The sequence below is a fragment of the Pezoporus wallicus genome, unplaced genomic scaffold, assembly GCF_028554395.1.
Source record: "Pezoporus wallicus isolate ANWC-B61680 ecotype Strahan unplaced genomic scaffold, APGP_CSIRO_Pwel_v1 contig_6714, whole genome shotgun sequence".
Classification (NCBI taxonomy): Eukaryota; Metazoa; Chordata; class Aves; order Psittaciformes; family Psittacidae; genus Pezoporus; species Pezoporus wallicus.
The window spans coordinates 2024528-2041477 of NW_026637486.1; the positions used below are offsets into that span (position 1 = coordinate 2024528).

The following is a 16950-nucleotide window of genomic DNA, read 5'->3' on the forward strand; positions in this document are numbered from 1 at the left end:
CATTTGTAGATGCACAGTGGAGATTCCAGTAGGTGACACTGAACTCAGGATAGGAAAACCCAGGGCAAGTTTCACAGGTAAGGCTGTGCGCATGGTTATTCAGGAAGCCAGACTAGATAACCATCATCATTCCATAAATACAACCCCTGGTCTGTAAAGCAAACTGTGCAGGACATGTGCACCTCCATGCACAAGCAGGCAGGATGGTCATATACAACTTGCAAGAGGAAACAAACACATCTTGCCATATGAAATAGTTACTTATATATCCCTAAGGATACTACTTGCACATAGGGAATAATCCCATAACCACTGGTCGGCTGGGGAGCATCACCAAGGCCCCGGTATGAGGGTGCACAAGGCAATTTCTCCTTTCAACCACCCTGAATGTTGGATCAGGTCATAGAAGAGCCTGTATCAGACCAGCCGCATGGCAAAGCTTTTCCCTCCCTTTCACCACTGTCTCCACCAGTGGAAGAGGCACAGGTAGATAGGGTTGGTTTTTGCAGTCTCTTCATTACTCAGGAGAAAACCAGACTATTTTTATCAATGACCTCCCTCTGTTTTCTTCTGGATCTGCCCCTTTAAAACACATTCCTGCTCTTTAGATTTCTTGCTGCGCAGAAGGGGAGCGCACCAACAATGAGCTTTTGCAACAACAACTGTTTCTTTCTTGCAGGAATTCCGAATGGCCAAATGAGTAAGGAAAAGCAGGCTGCCGAGGCTGGCTTGCTATTCCTCCTGCATCTGATTCTGCTGAGCGATGCAAGTGGGAGCTCTGCATTCCCCCGAGACAGGCAGGATCAAACCCATCTGCTCCACTCTGGGAACCAGCAGGGTCTCCTCCCTGGCTGGGAAGGGGGAAGTTAGGGCAGTGTGTTTAGCTGACAGCTCACTTTCCTTTTTGAATATACCAGCATCATTTATATCTACCTCTGCCTGCTGCAATACCTCCTAGCAAACTCGAGGCTGAGCTTTCACATCATATTGAACTAAATTCTGTGTATTTCTTACCAGTCCATTTCAGCAACCAATGTATCAACCATTGATCCAGTATTTCACTTACACCAACCAGCTATTACAGGTTGCACAAGAGCACATTGTTAAAGGTTCCACTCAGGGAAGTGTCTTTGCCAAGGGGAATTTTAAGAACGACAAAAGGCTTTTCCTGATAATTATGCATGATCTCTTGACAGAATTACTTGGCATAGCTTTATTTTCTAGGCAACAGCAGGTAAAATATATGGGAGATACACACAGGAACTTGAGCACTGCTGGAGCGAGCTCCTCACCAGCCAGGAATGGTGCTGGTTCATCCCATGTCCTCTCCTGTACAAGGACAAGACCAGTGCACTCATAGGCAGAGTGCTGCTGACTGGGGACATGGGCTGTAGTGGTCATTATAGAAGGGACTTGTAGTTGTGTGCACATGGAGATGGGTCAAGCCCTCTGCTGCTGCTGCTTCCCCTTTGGATGCCAGGAAACCAGGAGAGGTGGCTGCGGTGAGGCATTGCTGTGCCCAGGTTTTATGTTACAGGAAGGGATCTGATTGCTGTAATTTGTGCACAGATCACTCCTATAAACCTATTTCCTCAGGCTTCATGGAGGAGAAGTCAATGTCACCCAGCCATGTGGAAGATAATCACCCTGTGCATAAACTCAGCAAGTCAACAGCACTCCAGAGCTCTTGCTGTGCACTGAGCATCTCCATGAAGCCCCAAACCAGAGCAAATGTCTACAAAATCCCTTCCAGTTCTCCCCTGAAGGAGTGCAGACCTTCCCCCTCCAAGGAACCAGTATGTCCCTGCAGTATGTGTACAGGTGAGGAGTAACACCCACTTAACCAAATTAACATTAAAGCAGTTTAGCTGATGAGTGAAGTCCAGGGGAAGATGTGCACAAAGCACCAGGCAACAGTCACGTTCACATCAGAGCCAGCACCAGGAGGCAGGAACAGGGAGTCCCTGCTCTCTGCTCAGCTCACCATCAGGGTTTGATCCTCTCTGGAGGAGCACAGACACAGCTGATGCCCCTGCTGTGGTGGGACAGGGAACTCAGCCACTGGTTGACTCAGCTGATAAACCATCACATCTTTAACAGCTCTCTAAGTGCCATTAATTGCAGTAGTTTCACTGTTAACAGAGGTTAAGAACTTGCAGATTTCCCCCTCTGATTGCTTGTGGCAATTGCTGTTCATCAATACAACACAGGTCTGTGCAATCCAACCCTGACTTCAGAGTAAAGCACATCTGCTCTCAAAGATGTTTCAACACTGACCTTGGGATCATGATGCATGGTCTTCAGCCCAAAGTCCTGCTAGTTTTATCATCAATAGACCATGCACACTGGCTTTATCTTTGCATTAAAGTATTTCTCTCTGCATGGGTTACAGGAATCCATCATATTCCACTGGAGAACAAGCAGGCATCCTAGGCGAAGTAGAAAGATTTCCTCGTTTGGAAAACCACCAGTTTCAGGTTCAAAATAAAACTGTACACGTGTAAGTAGTGTGGAGAGCAGCTACAACTGGCATTGACCCCGCTGTAAGGGCCAGATTCCTGCCCCAAGAAACACACAGTCCACAGATGCAATGGGTGACAAACAGAACACCAATCTCACTCATGACAGTAACATCCCAGTGGTGTCCACAGGAATGTTGCCAAGACAAATACGACACGTGTTGGGGAACAGACAGGACGTTTGGCATGGACTGTACCGGAGGAGCATTACCTTCAGAGCATTTACCACTGAGTCAGACTGCTGGGAGGCTGAGCCATGTCCACTGACGCTAGCTGGCTCGTTTGCAGAGCAGTAGCTCCCCTCCGCCCCTCCTGGCATCCTAATGGGATCCTTCACAAGAAATTAAACACTATTTAATAAAGAAAAGGGTTGGCAACTAGTTACAACAGATGTCAGTTAGTTACTGTTCTGTTTTAAAAGGCTGAAAAGCACTGAAGGCATGTTTTGCTCCGAACTGCCCCTCTTTCTGTGCCACAGTAACCAAGATCCACGAGGCAGAACAAATGCTACTGTTGAGTGACACCCAAACACCCTCAAAAGGCCCTCAAAGGCAACTATAGCTGGAAAAATTAGGATATAGTAGTAAAAAATTCTTATCACAGAGTGGCTTGTGTTGGGAGGGACCTTAAAGCTCCTCCAGCTCCAAGCCCTGCCACGGGCAGGGACCCCTTCCACTAGAGCAGCTTGCTCCAAGCCCCTGTGTCCAACCTGGCCTTGAACACTGCCAGGGATGGGGCAGCCACAGCTTCTCTGGGCACCCTGTGCCAGCGCCTCAGCACCCTCACAGGGAAGAGCTTCTGCCTTAGATCTAAGCTAAATCTCCCCTGTTTAAGTTTGAATCTCCCCTGTTTAAGCTTGAGATGTCACTTTATACCCAACAGTGACAACCTCATGGGGCTCCTCCTCCCAGTGAACATCTGAAGGGTTCTTCAGGACGCTGCCAAACAAACACAAGCTACATAAACTCTTACAGCCCAGTCACCTCAAACTTTGCAGGATGTAAAGCACCTCCTGGAGCGACTGCAGTGCCGAGGTAACCTGAGCAAGCAGCCTGCTTCAGAGGAGTGCTAAAAATACCCCTGCTGCGTGCATGGACAGCAATGTGATAGCTGCAGTGGGAGGGATCCTTCTGAGGTGCCTTCAGCCTGATCTGCTCTTCACTGCCATTCTTCATGTAGAACTTTGTTTTATAACAAAGAGACATAAAGAAGAAAAATGTTTCAAAGGCTGAGGGATGAAAAGTTCCTTTCTTACAAAGCAAAGAACCGCTGTAGGAAACATTAAGAAATAATGTAGCAGTAATTCCTGCTGGAATGTGTGGGAAACGCATTTCTGAAGGGAAAATAATGACAGTGGGAAGAGCCTCTGATCAGGATCAGTGCCCCGATGTGCGCTAATGTGCCCCGCTGAGCAAGCACGAAGCACGTTGCGGTCTTTGGGGGGAGGTCTATAATCTAAACAATAGGAAAGATGAAGGTGGCTTGTGGGAGAAGAAGGGCACAGAGAGATGGCATGAGCTGAGCTGCACAGATCCAGACTACCTGAAAATGTGTAACTGGAAAGAACCCTAGTCCAAAGCAGGTCTGTCTGCTGCGCATGGCTTCCTCAAGAGATACACCCAGGCTTTTGTAACCAATGCTGCCAATGGGGCAGAGCACAGGGAGAACCCTTGCAACTGCTGGCAATAGAATCATGGAATCAACCAGGTTGGAGAAGCCCTTTAAGCTCCTCAAATCCAATCATTGCCCCAGCCCTGCCACGGCCACCACTAACCCATGGCACTGAGGCCTCGTCTCCACAGGCTGTGAACCCTTGCAGGGACGGTGACTGCAGCCCTGCCCTGGGCAGCCTGTTCCAATGCCTGAGCACCCTCTGGGGCAGGAATTGTTCCTCAGCTCCATCTAAACCTGCCCTGGGGCAGCTTGAGGCCGTTTCCTCTTGTCCCATCCCTTGCTCCTTGGGAGCAGAGCCCAGCCCCTCCTGGCTCCATCCTCCTGTCAGGCAGTTGTGGACACACATTAGACTCACGCCCAGCAAGCATCTGCAGGACTGAACCTCACATATTGTACAAAACCCTAAAAAATGTAATAAAATGAGACTGCTGCATGTGTTAAGCCCATGGAAAAGGTACCTTAAGTCTGCATTTAATACAGAAACTCATCTTCCTATGGCGCCCTCCTGCCAAGCCATGGATGCTTGTGTGAACCACAAGAGTGGGGACTAATGGGTCTCATAACCAGGCTGACAATAGCAGCACACACTTAGGGCAGCGTGCAGTGTATCATCCTTCACTTCTCCCCAGGAACGACTATTATCAATTTGCTGTGATATATGGAGGGAGGTTTAGGACTTATTTTTCTTTGGGCAGGATTTATAGATCTCTTAGTGACCGGGCAGACTTAATGCTATACTTTGGGAAAGGAAATGAAAGGGGGAAGGAAAAGGGGTAATAAAGCAGATTGGAGCAATTCTGCTTTAGGATAAATTCCCTCAGTCAGCTTTGGGGTTTTTATAAGTCAAAGTATTCTATTTCTTTTACTGACTCCAGAGCCAGCAAAGATTTCTAGTCAGTTTTGAATGGTAAAATACAAATATTGCTATGAAAAGTCTGGGAATATTAGTGCAGATTGTACATCTAAAGCCTCTTGAATATGAGCAAATGCAAAGCTCCTGTGAATTGTGCTGCTCTCAGAGTTCAGGCCTCCTCCCCTCCAGGCATCCTCACAGCCTCTTCTGTGCCATCTGCATCTCATGAGAATGAGAAACTTCTTGTGAACACAGTGCTTTAAGCAGGCAGCATTTCAACACATGTTGGTAGGACACTGAAAGTTAGTATTTCCCCTGTGGGCATCCTTCTCCCTCTGTCCTTGGTGAGAGAGACATCAGCTTTTCCTTAAAAACCAGGCAGGTTTTGCAGCCCTGAAGTCCCATCCTTCAGCTCAGAGACTTCTCATCTCAGGGGATGCGACTCCACAAAGGCAGGATAGCTTCTGCCTGCTTATTCTGTCCCTTCCTTCTGGAGGAAGCTTACTGCAGCAGGGGATGGGGATGGGACCAGCTTGAATGTGGGTCTCTTGTTCTTCAAGTTCTGTGAGCCTGAAGGCACTTCAGTGCTACTGACGGTGTTACGAGTTTCTGAGGCAGCGAAGCAAAACAAGAGGAAAAGGCACTTTGCCAAAGTGGAGCTCTCTGAAAACAAGGTGCCTTAGGAGAGCAGAAGTGTGCTTTTCAGACCTATCATCACAGCTGCTGCTTGCCAGTGGGGAGCATGGCAACGTTTAACCTTCCACCAAAACTCGACCTGAACCTCCTTGCACTGAATCCCTTCTCTGCTGCTGCCTAACCCAGGTTTCAACAGGATCCTGAGCAGGACCTTGAGGATGAGAGGAGAAATCCTGTTCCCTTCCTCCTATTCCCCGGCTCCACACAAGGCACTTGCATTCAGCCACTCAAAGAAGGCATCCCATGTGTACACATGCGAACCTTCCACTTATTATCTAGTGACAAAGCTGTGCAAGTGGAACCAAATCAGACAGAAGGGATGAAGTCATAGCACTGAAATCACAGATTCATAGAATCCCAGCCTGGTTTGTGTTGGAAGGGACCTTAAAGCTCCTCCAGCTCCAACCCCTGCCACGGGCAGGGACCCCTTCCACTAGAGCAGCTTGCTCCAAGCCCCTGTGTCCAACCTGCCCTTGAACACTGCCAGGGATGGGGCAGCCACAGCTTCTCTGGGCACCCTGGGCCAGCGCCTCAGCACCCTCACAGGGAAGAGCTTCTGCCTAAGAGCTCATCTCAGTCTCCCCTCAGAGAATGATTAACTGCTATTAACTTCATGCCTTACTTATTAAATAAAGTCATTAAATAAATTTAAGAACATATTTACATAATTTTGTGAAATAAACCATTGTCTGATCCTGCATTAATTTCTTAACACTTGCAGGACACATCACCTGACACTGCAAATCTGATCTGCAAGCTGGTAGGCTGTTTCCAGGCCTATTTTCTTCCCAATAGCTCTAAAAAGCTAAATCAGAATTTCACGTTTGCTTTCATTTGCTGGCTGCCTGGCTAGCAAATCTGCATTAACTGTGCATATTAATCTGTATTAACTTCAATATATTGAGTAATTGTGAATACACAGTGCTGCAAACATCAGCATCTGACAAATAATGGACTCATACTACACTGCCAACCACCCCCTCTGCCCCTGCCAGCCCTTGTGCCCAGGCTACAGCATGGTTTGGATGTTGCCTCCTCCGAAGTGTACTCTGTGTGGATTACACTGCTGCAGAAAGCACATTGCCTGAGGCAGGCAGAACCCACATAATATCCCATGTACAGCTTCTCATAAAGAAAAGAGAGGGCAACCTCTAAATGCGTAGATCCATTTTCTGTTGGAAGTAAATCTACACAATATCTAATGCCAGCACGTGACTCCAGTGAATAGAAGGCACAGGAGATCTGACTCAGCCCCACAATATCACGTAACAAAAAAGGAGATGAATGGAAATTTAGCACCTCCCTCACACTCCCTGCAAAATGTGAGGGATACTCAGGCCATTCTCCCATAGAGGCAGAGGCAAACCCTGCACTGTGCCCTGGTCACAGTCACAATAAAGACCCCTGTGTAGAACAGGGTATTTGATGGACAGAACTAATCATGAGCTTTCCTCCTTGAGCCACTAAACCCCACCATTTTCCAGTCCTTACTGGTGACAAGGGCAGTCATGAATGAAAACCACATAGTGCAGAGCACGCTGTGCAGCTCCAGTCGTGGCGGTTCATCTCCCAGGAAGCATTCCGCTTGCTGCCTGACTCCCAACCTCCCCATGGCACAGCACGCAGGGAGAGCCACAGCTCCTTGTGCCCCAAGGCCACTTGAGTCACCTCCCCAAAGCTTCTGAGAGAACACGATTTTCCTGTCCACTGGGCACTGCTCTGTTCACTTACCATCGGAGACCTACTTCAAACGCCCCAGACCTCATCCTCCTGCAGCCTTTTATCCCAGAGGCAAGTGGTTTCCTGGGAAGTATATCCTTCCTGCTGGGTAACTGCCACACCAGTTCAATCACTACCTGATGTTGGAAACTTGCTTCTGATTTCCTCAGCCCTCACTTTCACGGTTAGCTCAAAGAAAACACGGGCTGTGTTTGTCGCCTTGTTTCAAGCAGGCAGGAGAAAGGAAACCAGAAAACACCAGACCGCAGCGTGGTGCTGTGCTGGATTAATAACACACTGCACAAAACTGCAACCATTGTATTAAGGAACATTCCTGTCAATTAAAATACACAATTTTACACTGCTGCAGTTACTCACCATGGAACTCCTGTTCCCAAAGAGCTCAGGAGAAACCTCTACTTGTGCATATTGCTGCCACAATCCACACAGCATCATGACTTGTTTGAAGCACATTCAGATTTCTGAGTGGCCAAAACCACTGCTGGCTACACACCTTCATAGAATCACAGAAGAGTCTGGACTGGAAGGGACCTTAAAGCTCACTCGGTTCCAACCCCCTGCCATAGGCAGGGACACCTTCCAATGGCCCAAGCTTCTTCAGAAGCAACCATCTTCAGCTGGTCCTTCATAAACCCCTTTTGCTGATGAATGTGTAAGAGGAAAAGGTCCTGGGCTGTAGCAGGTCCAACTCTCAGAGGCCACAGATGTAAAGACCACCACTATTTAAGATCTGGAAGGTTCAGACTCTTCTAGACTCCACTCTACTAGGGCTCTACTAGAAAATCATGAGTGTGAAGCAACTCTAGACCTTGGGAATTACTCTGGGAACAAAAATCCCCAAACCAAATCTGTTCTTCCATCTGAACTGCAACTCTTGTTGTAAGTGGGTTTTCCTTGAATTTGTATCTGGATTCACACCAAGCCCATAAGCTCTTCCCATTCAGTTAACCCAAGGTGAAAGCACTGTGCTTGGTGCTCCCAGAGACAAAGACCTCGGTCAGAGCCTCAGCTGTTGTAAGTCACTACATTAATGACCTATTAATTTAAACAGAGGAGGAGAGCACATGAAAGAACCTGGTGGGTGGATGCAGTTGATTTACTTTCAGCAAATATTTGATGACATGATGAGATACCGTGGGTTTGTTCAATGGGCTTTAATTACATTTTGGTTGAAGGATTCCCTATTCTCCTACATGCTATGGATGGGAGGAGACAAACAGTATTGGGCTGTGAATAACACAGATTGCACAAGAAAAAATGCTAACCAAACAGTTCCCATCTTCTAATTAGATTTATAAGTAAACCCATGCCATGCACAGGGAAAATAGAACACACAGAGCTCAGCAAAAAGAGTTTTGAAAGAATTGGAAAGGGGTTGAAATAAAATGTGACAGTCTAAAGGAAGGGGGGAAAAAGAGGGAAATGCAAATGTTAGAAGAGCTTAATAATAAACTACTGTGTGCCTAAGGATCATGCCTGCCATTTCACACTGAAACATACTGCAAACGGCAAACTTCTTGTGTCAAACCCCCCCAAAAGTGCCTGAAACAACAGTGGAAATGAAAGAGATACAACAAGAAGAGATGGAAAAGGACCAGAAGACTGGTAAAAGAAAGAGTGAGGAAACATAGGCAGAAAAGCCCTGAAAGAGAGCAGAAGGTTCAGCCTCGTGGCGTTGGTGCTGCACACTGTGGAAGCCGGAGCTCAGCTCCGTGCATCCAGCCCCACTGTCCCATGCAGTTTGCTCGCTCAGAAAGCAGCATCCTGGCAACGCTTCCTTTCCCCTTCATTACAGGTAAAGCTCAATTACAAGGACAAGGAGTTAGAAGGGGGAAACGTCTGACAATTCTCCATCTCTGCCTCTTGCTCCCTCCTCCGATGAAACAAGCACTGAAGCAATTTAAATTGGGTGCTTTGCCAAGTAGATCTTTTGCAAATGCATTCGCTGTCATTACTTGACAGATGTCCACATTTCCATAACTTTCCAGCTGAGCTTATCAGCCCTGAAATACAACCCCTATGAAAACCCAGGGAGAGCTGCACTTAATTGCTATGGGGATGCCAGATCCTGATCTGGCTTCCCGCAGCAAGAGGCACGCATAGTGGTTACGCACCGCACCAGCGCTGGGAGGACTCTCCTGTTCCCAGTTATCTGAAGTTGCTCGCTGACATGACGGATCTGTCGCGCCCAGGAAGCTCCCACTGGGATCTGAATCCAATTTCTTGATTATTGCTGACTGGCTTTCATTACTATATGCATAGACACTACGTTCTGCTGTATTGGGTTTCTGTGGCAAGGTTTTGGTAGTGGGGGCTACAGGGGTGGCTTCTATGAGAAAGTGGCTTGAAGCTTCCGCTTCCAATGGAGTCAGTGCAGCCAACTCCATGACAGACCTGCCAGTGGCCAAGTCTGAGCCCATCAGTGACAGTGGTAGCACCTCTGGGATAGCAGATTGAAGAAGGGGAGGGAAAAAAGCCTGAAGAGAAAAAAGAGGAATGAGAACATGTGAGAGAAACAGCCCTGCAAACACCAATGCCAGTGCAGGAGGAGGGGAGGAGGTGCTGCAGCCCATGGTGTAGGCCATGGTGAGGCAGTCTGTCCCCCTGCAGCCCATGGAAGGGCCCACACTGGAGCAGGGGGATGCCTGAAGGAGGCTGTGACCTTGTGGGAAGCCTGCGCTAGAGCAGGCTCTGGGCAGGACCTGTGGAGAGGGGACTGTGCTGGAGCAGGTTTGCTGGCAGAACGTGTGACCCCAAGGTGGGCCCATGCTGGAGCAGAGGAAGAGTGTGAGGAGTCCTCTTCTGAGGAGGAAGGAGTGGCAGAGATGGACTGACCACAACCCCATTCCCCATCCCCTGCGCCACTGGGGGGAAGGTAGAGAAAACGAGGAGTGAAGCCGAGCCCAGGCAGAAGGGAGGGGTGGGTGGAAGGTGTTTTATGATCTGGTTTTAGTTTTCATTATCCTATTCTGATTTGATTGTTAATAAATTAAACTCGTTTCCCCAAGCCGAGCCTGTTCTTCCCCTGACAGTAATCAGTGAGTGATATCTCCCTGTCTTTATCTTGACCCATGAGCCTCTCATTATATTTTCTCCCTGATGCAGTTGAGGAGGGGTGTGACAGAGCAGCTTTGGGGGGCATATGGCATCCAGCCAGTGTCAACCTCCTGCGTCTGGTTAGGGCACCGGTCATGCTATCTTGTGTTTTGAGGGTTTTTAGTGTTAGCAGCAAAACTCGATGCACAGCGATGCTGTAGTCCCAGGTACATTGTAAGGCAGCAGAAGGCACTGCCAGAGCCCAGTGCCACAGGGAACTTTCCTGCCCCAGCCCCATGGGGAAACTATGGTCTGAAATCCAAGCCACAAATGCTCTTGCTCAGACCCTTTTGCCTCCATCACTGCTGTCACAGTCCCTCACTCCACGAGGGACTGAGAAGCACCAGTGCACACACAGCCCTTGTCTCGGGCACAGCCGGCACCGTTTGGCATTCCCAACACAAGACCCAGCTGCACACCATAAATCTTGGAAAGCATCTGCTTTCTTGCACAAAAACCCTGCTTGTGGCCAGGAACTGAAAGGGTCTGGATCCTGTTACGTGCTCTTTGAGAGAAGGCAAAAAAGAGAACAACATAAAAAGAACAGCTAATTACAGCTCTCACCAGCACAGCAAACCTACAACCCATCTATAGCTCCTCATAACTCTTAAACCCACTACTATGCTATAAACCGCCACCAGAACAACTGTGCACAACAAAGGAAGAGACTTTAGCAGCCTCAAGTGAATTTTTATACCTTTGCTATTACCTGATCAAACTAAAATATTGACTCAGTGGTGGTACTGCATTTCCTCTGACACAGAGCCCTTCAGCAGAGCAGAGTGAACTAAAACTCAGAACCCATTTGAGCAGTGATGGCAGCACTTAAACCCATTTTCTGTGGAAATGTTCTTGCTACTAAATATTAATAAAACCTTTACATTAGAGGGCTGTGGGGTTTTGAAAAGAACAAATCAGTGTGGAGGGAGACAAGCAAAGCAAAAGCAACTGGAAAAGAACCACACCTAAGTGATAGATGGAGGGGGTGGTTTAGCTGAAGAGGGAGTCAGTGAAGGTGCCAGTGCATTTTCATGAGCAACACATAGGCAAAAAAGGGGAAAAAGAAAGGATATTGAAAGGAAAAAGAAGGAAAGCATGGCAGGAGGAGAGAAAAAAGCCTCAGAAAGCAAGGTAAGGACTCTTCATTAAACACCTATCAGAGGCTTCATCCAAGTGTGAGTTGTCACCTCTCTTGTACCAAGCACAGTCCTGCAACTCCCAAAGCTTCCCACTGCTCCAGTGCCATCAAAGAGGTGATGTGCACAAAGCAAAAGGCACTTTCTCACTGAAGCACTGGTGAAATTTTAAGGCAAATCACTTTAAGAGCTGTGCCAAAAACCTTCATCAGTTGTGGAGCTCATCCTGTATTTGCAGCTGATTTGTCAAAAGCGCTTGGTCTGGCTTAATGCCCAACAAACTCCCATTCCTGCCATTAAACTGAATCAAAGCAGTGCTTGGAACTGATGCATTTCCATCCTGCATCCTTGTGTTTGTGACAGGGCCTGATCACTGCTCACAGCACGTTCACGGTGTCACTCAGAGGAACAACAAACGCCCAAAAATGAACTCATGCAAATGTGATGCCGAGGTAATTGAATGCAAAGGCATCAAAGTGAACGTCGGTGTCTACATTTCCTTCCTCTCTTCTTCAGGAGGAAAGGTGAGATATGTCAGGAAACACGAACCTCCTCACTCTTTTTTCTTAGCATCAGTATGCAGAGATATTAGGAGATTTTTCAGAACTCTCCTACAGATCCTCGTGCCAACAAAACCAAACATAAGGCAAACTCTGGCCTCTGTATTGAAAATCAAAACTCAGTTTGCAGGTTTGCTCACCTAGTTCTTCCCCTTCAAATGCCCACAATCAGCATATTTTGTTCCAATTACTTTTGCCACAGCTGCAGGTTTAAGTGCTATAGTCACAAGCACTATGTTCTGGTTTTGGCACCCCATCTCAGATATTTTCAATGAATTCGATGCTTGCAATGTGGGTGTTCCAGTCTTTGGCAAGCTCTGGGAATGCATTTCATGGGTCCCCACCTGAAAGCCTCAAGCCCCAGACAAAAAAAAGTATGAGCACTTGTAAAGACCTTGCCCACAAAGAATGTTCTGCACAACTCATCTCCCAGTGCCGTTCCAGACCCAACACAAACCACAGTGGTATTTTGCAGGCCCTGGACACGGTTCTTGGCAAGAAAATCATATTCTTCATCAGTGAAGATCAACCTTTGCCTTTCCTGGTGAAGCCTGTGAGCATGTTGTTGGACATTTAACCACTCTGGCTGTCCTTCTTTTCCAGATCAAAGAATTAGGGTATAAAGGTGCTACATAAACTGCTCAGTGTCACCGAGAGCGAAAGGGGCTCTTCCAACTGTCACATTATGGGTGAGGAAAAAACCCACCACACTTGACTTCAAATCTACCCAAAGGCAATTGTCAACCCAGGGCTGAGATCTTCCTGCTGATCTCAGCTTATACAACTGAATAAATCTCAGCCAGTGGATTTTAGTTCTTATACATTCCACTGTTCTTTTGAATGTCACATTCAAATAACAGTGCTGAGCATTTTTCCTTAAAAGCAATGTCTTCATTTAAACTAGTTCGATTTAAACAAAATGCAACTTCTTTTTTCTGCCAATGGCCAACTTCTTTTGGAGACTTGATGGATTTTTCTAAGGATTACTTCATAAAATACAAGAGAAAGGTGCTGGCTTGCATGTGTATATATAAAAACTTAACAAGTGTCTTTGATCCATTCTTAATGAACTTCAAAACTTTTCATTCTTAAAAAAACATATTTGAAAAACCTTTACCTTCATATTTTCTTATTTATTCGATTTAATCACAGTTTTGCATTTATTTATCTACTATATTCCTCAAAATATTAAACTAATATAACCCAACTATTATTACTTAAAACATTTGCATTTCCAGAGCAAAATATTTTGGTTAATTAGAAATATCACTTGGTCTGTTAATAAGAAGAAGCTCTTGGAATAAAACCAGAATGTAAAGGGTCAGTTCTCTGTGATTTCCAACCCTTACATTAATTAATTATAAGAAGCAGCTTCCAGTGAATTTTTCTTAGCAAGGTACCAACACCTGCAAAGGAGAAAGATGAATGAAAGCATTGTCATAGCCTTAAAGAAATACCCCACTCAACCACGAGCAAGATGAACAAGCAGATGTGAGTGCCTTTGGTCATCCAAGTGATAAGCCCGAGCGTTCAAACGCAGTAGTAACAACGTCAGGTGAGAAGTGACACTGATTTATCTCACACACGAGGACCCGAGCGCTGCTGTCTAGCTGCTGGCTACTGTTCCCACCAAGAGAAGTCACCCACCTGGGGCAGCATGCGATTTTCCTCCTCCAGCTGTCTTACTCTTGCCTCCAGCTGCCTAACATAGGACAAGGTTGATTCTAAAAAATCAAACAGAAAAAAAGAACTCGTATTATCCACAGAGATCTGCTCGTGTTTGCTCACGTCCGAGCCTGCACCACATTCTGACTTGGACTCACAGCAGACGGCCTCTCTCAAATGTCCACGAAACAATCAGCTCTGCTCCTCTCCAGGGCACTGCGAGTAACACTGGTGCTAGGATTAACCTAGTTCTTTGTTGCTTGGGATTCTAAACTGCTGCGCTTTGAGGTGGTCCCTACTCAGACACAAGGTATTTCACAGACTTAAGTTCTTCAAACCCATCCCTTGAGTCATAGAACCATAGAATAGTTAGGGTTGGAAAGGACCTTAAGATCATCCAGTTCCAACCCCCCTGCCATGGGCAGGGACACCTCACACTAAACCATGTCACCCAAGGCTCTGTCCAACCTGGCCTTGCACACCACCAGGGATGGAGCATTCACAACCTCCCTGGGCAACCCATTCCAGTGCCTCACCACCCTCACAGGAAAGAATTTCCTCCTTATATCCAATCTGAACTTCCCCTGTTTAAGTTTGAACCCGTTACCCCTTGTCCTGTCACTACAGTCCCTAATGAAGAGTCCCTCCCCAGCATCCCTATAGCCCCCCTTCAGATACTGGAAGCTGCTCTGAGGTCTCCACACAGCTTCTCTTCTCCAGGCTGAACAGCCCCACCTATGAGCTTGTGCTGTATTTTGGAAATACCCCACAAGAATAATGCATTATCCCACTGAAAAGCCCAGAAAGAGAAGACAGACTTCCGAAGGAAGATGCAGTGGAAGAAGCCTCTCCACACAGTCCCATGTAGGTCTGGTGGTGCACACGCAGCCTCCGCCTGCACGCCATGCTCCTGCCTGCAGGGAATAGAGCAGTTCACCAGCACAGAGGCTCAAGCCTCATTATCTGCTAAGGATGTGCTGTCATGCTCAAGCCTATGCTACAAACCAGATGCGTGTCTCCAGGGCCCTGAGAGGGTTTTAATCCTGGCTGATAGCACAACAGCCCAGGGCACAGCATTGCTCACAGTGTGTACTCATCCCATGCACACCAGGGCAGTGCCATACCAGGACATGCCCTCACAGCACTGCTATGTGATGCAGGCTTGGTGGAGGAACAGAATCCTGCCTGCTCTATGCACAAGCAACCTCACTGACTTTCGTAAGGTAATTCAGAATCATGGAGTCATAGAAAGGTTTGGGTTGGAAGAGATCTGAAAGTTCCAACCCCCTTCCATGGGCAGGGACACCTTCCACTAGAGCAGCTTGCTCCAAGCCCCTGTGTCCAACCTGGCCTTGAACACTGCCAGGGATGGGGCAGCCACAGCTTCTCTGGGCACCCTGTGCCAGCGCCTCAGCACCCTCACAGTAAAGAATTTCTTCCTTATATCTAACATAAATCTCCCCTGTTTAAGTTTGAACCCAATAATAAATGAAATTAATAATAAATAAATGCCATAAAATCGCATTTTTCCCATCCTCTCTTCTTCCACAGAATAATATAAATGAAGAAAATAAAATTAATCACTCCTAGCCTGCTCTGTTCCCAAGAACTTCATGCAAGAAGAGCAGATCCTGGATCCACCCCTAAATGAATCCGAGAGCTTTATCATCCCACAGTTCTTGGGTCACAAAGAATTCCTGATATTAAAGCCCTGTATCTAAGAGAAGCACATGCCTGAGAAAGCAGCACTTGACTGTAAGAGTAAAGATACCTTCTCAGTGCAGAAACACTGTTGTGACTCTTGGACCTCCTTGTACGTAGATGGAAATCCACCATGTACTTACTCCTGACTTCATGATCCACTCACCTTGCTCTGCAATGTCAACTCCAGTAACTTATCTGTACCCTTACTATCATGTAACTAGTAGAATTCTCTCTCTGATGGTTAATGGTACAGAATCCACAGGTATTGGGGCAGTACTATCAGTTGACACAACCCTGCAAAGCTTCATTGACCACAGAGCTCTTCACTGTTTTAAACTGGCAGATGAATTTGTGCTTCCTCTGGCACCTCATCACCTTGCCAACCCACCCATAAAATATAGGTGTCACTGCTCTTATGAGGCTGCAATAGGCTAAAATATGCCTGCACAGTGTGTGGGAATTTACACAACATGAAGACAACACAGGGTAATTTGTCCAAAATGATTAATACACAGTGAGGCACTGGGTTAAAAATAGAATTGTACAATGAAAGAGGTAATGTGAGGTTCTGCGTGCTCTGCTGCATAAGGATTTCCATAGCCAGTGATGAGTGCATCTCTGGAGAGCCACTAAGCCAAGCCCAGCTGAGCACTTAGGAGATGAGCAGCTTATTCAATTAAGTGCATACAACAGGGTCCCTCCCACCACATCAGCTCCTTCCCAGCAGCAGCACTGCTGGGAGGAGCAGCAGAAGCTCCCTCACCATTATGGCCATTAGCACAGGCAATAGCTCCAGCACATCTCATCTCTTCTCCTTGTTGTTTTCCACATAAGATGCTTCCTGTCCCTTTTCAAAGGGACTGAAGTAGGGGCTTGCTTTGGCACTTGCCATCTCTGAATTCACTGGTTACAAGCCCATTCTTATGTTGGCTTGGGTTTAGACTTGATTCTCAAGTCCAACTTCCCAGCTGTGCCCACCAGCCTGCTTTATGCAGGCTCCCTTCTGGATTCTCTTCAACTCTGGGTCTTTTGTAATTGTCTGGTTTACAGTTTAATAGCTCCTCATAGGATGTGCACCTCTTGGCAAAGCCTGCCTCTCAGTTTTACTTCTTCACTTGTATGCCGGGAGTCCAGAGCCAAGATCTGTTCTGCTTCAAATCACACAACTCTGCTCCAGTGCCAGGTCAGACCTGCTGAGGGTTTGGTCTGAAATCTCTGTGCCTGTTAACTCTTCAAAAGTGTGAAACAATGATTTAAATCCCTTTTGTAATCTGATTAAAACAGAAAATTAGGTCATCTACCACCGT

The 16950-nt window shown here is 46.9% G+C and overlaps 1 protein-coding gene across 4 annotated transcripts in view; it reads right to left on the reverse strand.

Annotated features, from left to right (window-relative positions):
- CCDC85A (coiled-coil domain containing 85A) overlaps nt 1–16950 on the reverse strand; it is an 83754-nt gene that overhangs the window by 6617 nt on the left and 60187 nt on the right. Inside the window, exons 3-4 of one of the 4 annotated variants that reach the window (XM_057405785.1) lie at nt 13922–13998; nt 2731–2850 (exon numbers count right to left, since the gene is read on the reverse strand). The exons of 1 other annotated variant lie outside the window; for it this stretch is intronic. In XM_057405785.1, coding sequence (XP_057261768.1) covers nt 2731–2850; nt 13922–13998 — 197 coding nt within the window. Of the gene's footprint in view, nt 1–2730; nt 2851–13392; nt 13681–13921; nt 13999–16950 lie in introns of those variants that run through there. 2 more of the 4 variants (XM_057405788.1, XM_057405787.1) reach the window with 2 other exon arrangements.